Source organism: Cajanus cajan, chromosome 8 (genome assembly GCF_000230855.2).
Source record: "Cajanus cajan strain Asha chromosome 8, NIPB_CcT2T_4, whole genome shotgun sequence".
Classification (NCBI taxonomy): Eukaryota; Viridiplantae; Streptophyta; class Magnoliopsida; order Fabales; family Fabaceae; genus Cajanus; species Cajanus cajan.
In genome coordinates this window covers 10,742,998-10,749,637 of record NC_138524.1, presented here as the reverse complement: position 1 = coordinate 10,749,637, position 6,640 = coordinate 10,742,998, and the positions used below count along the sequence as shown (strand labels likewise).

The window sequence follows — 6,640 nt, the reverse complement described above, 5'->3', positions numbered from 1 at the left end:
TGAATCACGAACGAACATGATTGGTCGTGATATACTGTGTTGCATAATTAATTAAAAATAAAACAGAGAAATCAAACCATATTGTTCTTGTAACGCATTTGACAAAATGAATTCTTTTCATATACTTTAATAATTATCATATTTCTCTGTCACTATCATCATTCATCAGTGGTGTAAAACTTCTTATGCAATAAACAATATATATTTCCGTATGTCACATCATACTTTCGTCGACGATACTCTTGATCTGTTTAGGTTCTTAAAATCTTCTCCTTTGAAAGAAGCCTAGGAAAAGTTTCTTTAATTTCTTCAAAATGATACACTTGATTCATCAACACAAATCTCAGTCCAGATGACAAATTCTAAATTAGCCTAGCTACGTGTCATATATAGTAAGAAAAACAATTTATTTTGTACTACCTTTGTTTTGCTCACGTATAAATTTTTTTGTTTTCAACTATGAGATTACTCTGCTAGAATTTCTTTAAGGTGTGTATATAAGCAAAAATCTATTACATGCCCCAAAACATAGATTCGATACTTATAGCATTAATGTTGATACCTTACCAATTAGAGTTTGATTTTGATAATAAAATAATAAATGATTTATAACAAGATAACGACATTATAATAAACAAAACTGTATCTAAATTTTGTTGTAATTATATATTCTTAGAATATTACATCTTCATATAATTTCTTTTACCCCTTCACCAAAATTTAACTAGAAAAGGTAACTGGGGTTTATATTGATCACCTTTGGTGCCTAGTCAACAAATAAACTTGTATACAAGGAGAATTATTCCAAACTTTGGAGTGTAACCTAAGGATTTCTCTTGCTTTCTCTTTCAAATAAGAAGCACAATCTGCTTGCATCACCATGCAAAGCTTTGACACTGCTCCAACCCTCAACATCTCAAGAACAACCTCATCTGATGCAGAAAACTTAGCAATCACAGAAAACACATGAATCGCTCTGTCATCAGTGGCAGCAGAAACCCTCAAAACCCTCTTTGAAACCAACGCAATGCCCGCGCCATGTCTCAGAAACTGTTCTCTTCCTTCAGCACAAGAACAAAGGTGTGCCAAAAGGTTGAATATGAGTTCTGTGATGTTCTTCTCTGGTTTCTCAAGCTCAAGCTCTATGAGTTCTGCGACTGCACCAGCTTCAACGATCTTAGTTCTGTTTCTAGCCACAGGGAGAGTTTGTGTAAGCACATGCAACGCAGATTTAATGGCTTGTTGAGAGAGTGCCTTATTTCTCAATACTCTCACAATTTCCTTGAAGAATTCAAGGCTTAAACTCCCTAAAAGAGTTGAGTCAGCAACTTCAATTGTCAACTTCAAGAGGGTCATTGCTTCATTCACCATCTTCTTGTTATCCAAATGATGTTGCAAAATCCAAGTCAAAGAGTTGATGAAGTCAAAGTTCTCCCCCACTAGAGTTCTCATGCCGTTGTGATCAGTGTTCCAAAGAAGATGAACAACTCTCAAAGCCTCTTCCATGCAAGTGGTGTTTCTGTTTTGGAAATTCTGGTTGATAACTTTGACCATAGCCTTGGCTACACCAGCCTCAGCCATGCAAATTCTATTCCTCTCGCTTTGTGAAGCCAAGGCATGCAACTTCTCCAACGAGGTTTGAAAAGAATAATCACGAGGAGCATCGAGACCCTTCACAAGCTTCTTAACATGGATCATGTTTAAAGGGGTTTTCGTGGTTGAAACTCTTTCAACACCTGTGTTGGATGAAGACCATGCTTGGATTAGCCTCCGAAGTGTGTGATTAGGGGTTAAGTATTGAAAGCTTCTTGACAATGGTTGTTTTGTGACAGGGCACACACACTCTTTTGCCTTCAGCAACCATTGTTCTATGCTCTCTCTGTCATATGTTATGCCTGTCACGGTTGTCACAGGGTCCTCCATGATCTGAAACGAAATGGGACAGAGAAAATACTGAGGAGTTTCAACTTCTTCCATCGCGTAAAAACAATTGAAATAATGGTGATTTTGGAGAACAGAAAACAGGAAAAGCTGTTGCTTCGTTTGGTAAAGGGGTTGTGGTTTAATAAATACTAAGGTCCAAGAAGATTGTATATATATTATACAAAATTACATATATTATATAGTATGGAAAGGACGTTTTCTTGATAAAGCCATGATGAGAGTGTATAAAAGGTTGAACCATTTTTTCTTTGGTCATGTATACTCATTACTTTATGTAATTGTCAATGTTGCATTGGGTGGTCAAATTAATATTGTAGTAACGGCTTGAACTTGAAGTGCATTAATGCGTGGGGTTTGAATATTAGATGCATGAATGAATATGAATTTTCCAAGTGTGCATCATGTATTGCCACGTGGCGTGTTCCTAGTGGCGATTTGGTTTATTAGGTCGGCTTCTACTAATTTTTCTGCTTTGGGTTGGGCTGTTGTGTTTCAAACCACTAAGGGGAGGAAGTTTCTGAATTAGGGTGGAGGCGGAGTTACATTTACGCTAAAATATATTCTCATAATTTAACACATGCTTTATAACTCTTTTTCTTTTATTCATGATTAAATTTGTTAGAATTGTAAAATAGTGAATAAAGAGCCACTAAATGATAAATGTGATGATACACCGAAAAGAAAATGGTAACTAAATGTAATACACAACTTTTGTAAATGTGCGTTACGTTAGAGAATAAGTCACTTTATTACATGTTAAAAATACAAAAAGTGTTTTTGACGTAAAATAATTTGGTGGTTATATTTTAGAGATTTAAAAAAAAGGAAAAAAATAAATTTGCTTTTTGTGATCATAAAAACCACTTTAAAATGGGGCTAATTGTCCGAGAATAACTTGTGGTTTTACTCAAATTATTTTTTTTTCTAATATTTTGAGAAGTTAAAACAAACTTTTTTTTTAAAATTGATTTCTTAAAATTAAAAATTGATTACTTTATGTTCCGGTATGTCTAAAAGTCTCACATCGCTTAGGAGTCGAGGCTAAGGGTAGTTTATAAATACCCTCCCTCCTTAACCCACCAAGACACATTTTAAAGGACAAAACCGTAACAACCCAATGAGTGCTAAAGCGGACAATACCTCGGATGCGGTGACCCTAACGATGACAGCGGACTTACGGTAGGAACATTTGGCGCTAGAAGGAGGGCCTAGGCCACTCTTGCCCCTTAGCATCGACTGGGGGACTTGTTTTGATATGCCTAAAAGTCTCACATCACTTAGGAGTCAAGGCTAAGGGTAGTTTATAAATAGCCTCCCTCCTTAACCCACCAAGCCGTCTTTTAAAAGACAAACCAGTGATGGTCCAACGAGACTAAAGCGGATAATACCTCGGATGTGGTGACCCTAACGATAACAGCGGACTTACGGTAGAAACATTTGACGCTAGAATGAGAGCTTAAGCCACTCTTGCCCCTTAGCATTGACTGTGGCGCTTATTCCGGCATTGCCTAAAAGTCCCACATATCGCTTAGGAGTCAAGATTAAGGGTAGTTTATAAACACCATCCCTCCTTAACCCACCGAGACGCCTTTTAAAGGACAAAATCGTGACGGCCCAATGAGTGCCAAAGGCCCAAAGCGGACAATACCTCGGATGCGGTGACCTTAACGATGACAGCGAACTTACGGTAGAAACATTTGGCGCTAGAAGGAGGGCCTAGGCCACTCTTGCCCCTTAGCATCGATTGAGGGGCTTGTTCCGGTATGCCTAAAAGTTCCACATCGCTTAGGATTCGAGGCTAAGGGTAGTTTATAAACACCCTCCCTCCTTAACCCAACGAGGCGCCTTTTAAAGGACAAAACCGTGACGGCCCAACGAGTGCCAAAGCGAACAATACCTCTAAAAGTCCCACATCGCTTAGGATTCGAGGCTAAGGGTAGTTTATAAAAACCCTCCCTCCCTTAACCCACTGAGGCACCTTTTAAAGGACAAAATCGTGACGACCCAACGAGTGCCAAAGCAGACAATATCTCGGATGCGGTGACCCTAACGATGACAACAAACTTACGGTAGGAACACTTTATGATAACAAAGTTGTAACAAAAAGACATGATATATTAATAATGAAAAGTGATAAAATGAATTAACATGTTTGATAATAGATGGGGTGAATTAACCCACCAACAAAAGTGAATTGAAAATTATGAGTGTATTAGTTGAATATGATAAATAAACTCGAACATGTAAGCACTTGTTCGACTCTAACTTGATTTTGATGGAAAAAATTTATTTTGGTTGTTTTCAGGCTTTTCTTAAACTCGATTAAATTTGACAAGGATAAGGATAGATTTAGAAAATATATAAATTCATCTCCTTTAAACTCTAACCCAAAAATGACTTGCCTTTTGTGGAGATTAGTAAGGTAAAGCCTGCCTAAACTTTCACTGCCATCATTAATATTAATCTAACACTCTGATAGGGGAAACAACAACAGAATAATCAAGAGCACCAAAGTATTCCCCAACTTACAAAAACCAACGAGGAGCAACAAAACAAATAAATGACAAAAAATAATGACAAAGATACACAAGTATTTTTAACGTGGGAAAACCCTCTCAATGTGAGAAGTAAAAACCCATGGGCAAAAGTCAGTTAATGAAGCTCCACTATGATCAAATTAGGGTACAAGAGAGTCTAATCAAATGCTTACAACCAACCGATATATTAAAGCAACAAGGCCTTCCAACCGAAGAACAAAGAAGAAGAAACCTCAAATTAGAGCATTTGTACGAAATTGATTTCTCCAACCACAGACCTCCAATCGACAATCCCAACGGTCAAAACGAATATCGCCGTGTTAAGAACCTGCTGTCAAATTTCCATCCCGATCCAACCGTAAACAAAGTGGGGATCGCAATTTTAATGAAACTACTCTATATATGTGAACCAAATTTTCTGCTCTCTTTCTCTCCCTGACAGCTATGCAATTTTATCTCTCTTATTGCTTAAGAGACCCCTCTCCACTTGGTTTTTATGTGAGACAAAAATTTGGACTTCTTAATTTTTAGGCTTTTTCTCCACATAGGAACGGAACCCAATACCCAACACATTCACATTGTTTTCTTAATTTGATTGTGTATTAGAAAGTGTAAAATTAACTTCCATTCAACATTTTCAAACACACCATTATACATCCTGTTATAGGTTTATTGGCAGGTTGAAAATAAATAAAAAATGAGAAAAAAAAAATGACCAACATGGTTGTTAATTCATCAAATCAAGAACCAACATTGTTTTTAATTCATCAAATCAATTATTCATCATACAAAACCATTAAAAAGTATGGATATGAAACAGAGTTCAATAAATTAGGAACTACAAATAACAACCAACATTGTTTTTATTTTAGACAACTCAACCTACTTTGTATTGGCCTTGGTCCAATGGGTGATGAGTTGTGTGGGTTGAGTTAAGTATAGGCATTGGAATAGGGCAAGATGGGGCCAACCTTAAGGATGTATTTAGGATGAGAAAAGAGAATGAGATGAGAAAAGAAGTGTGAAGAAGTAAAGGAAAGTTAAAAATGTGACATGTTTTGGAAGAGGGAAGAGAAGGAAAGTTCATGAATATTGGTATGATTGTGCCTTCTGTGAAGTGATTGTTATTTTGTTCATATTGCAATGCTTTTCCTTTCATAGTGATTGGGTAGGGTTAAACCACTTAGACTGTTCACATCTGTTATAGGAGATTTCCATAAATTGATATGCATGATAATACATTAGTTGTTTAAAATTATTTATGATATGATTAAAGTTGTCCATGTTGAGAATGTTGAGAATGTTGTAAGTTGTAGTTGAAGATTGAAAGTAGTGAATGATGATAATAGGTTGATGTTGTGATATGAACTAACTTGATACTGTTTAAATTGTTTGTGTTGTATAAGTTGTAACTTCATTACTTATTATGTTAATTCTTTCACAAGGTTACTCTTTTCTTTTCTTGTGATTAAACTGTAATGATCATACTTACTATGAGAGTAAGATAGGATTAGCTTAAATGGTTGACTTGTCGATGGGGGTCCTTTTGGAAATGACCAATTTTGTCTATATTGTTCAAATACAATATTTGTTGAAAAGAGACGATGACCGACGATATATTGTTTTGTTCACAATTTTGCGTATTTGGTGTATATTGGATATATGTATATGGATTATGAATAACCTTTAAAGGGACTTTATGTTTTCACTTATATTGGTAGGAATTGTTTTAAATTTTATGTACCCTATATATATATATATATTTATTTATTTACACACACACACACACACACACACACACACACACACACACACACACACACACACACACACACACACACACACACACACACACACACACACACACACACACACACACACACACACACACACACACACACACACACACACACACACACACACACACACACACACACACACACACACACACACACACACACACACACACACACACACACACACACACACACACACACACACACACACACACACACACACACACACACACACACACACACACACACACACACACACACACACACACACACACACACACACACACACACACACACACACACACACACACACACACACACACACACACACACACACACACACACACACACACACACACACAC

The 6,640-nt window shown here is 36.7% G+C and overlaps 1 protein-coding gene across 1 annotated transcript; it reads right to left on the bottom strand.

The window, feature by feature from the left end:
• Positions 1-647: 647 nt before the first annotated feature.
• Positions 648-2,154, bottom strand: LOC109788976 (E3 ubiquitin-protein ligase PUB23). The gene has a single exon (XM_020347839.3). The coding sequence runs from the start codon at positions 1,975-1,977 to the stop codon at positions 754-756; it is 1,224 nt and encodes a 407-aa protein (XP_020203428.1). The 5' UTR covers positions 1,978-2,154; the 3' UTR covers positions 648-753.
• Positions 2,155-6,640: the final 4,486 nt, after the last annotated feature.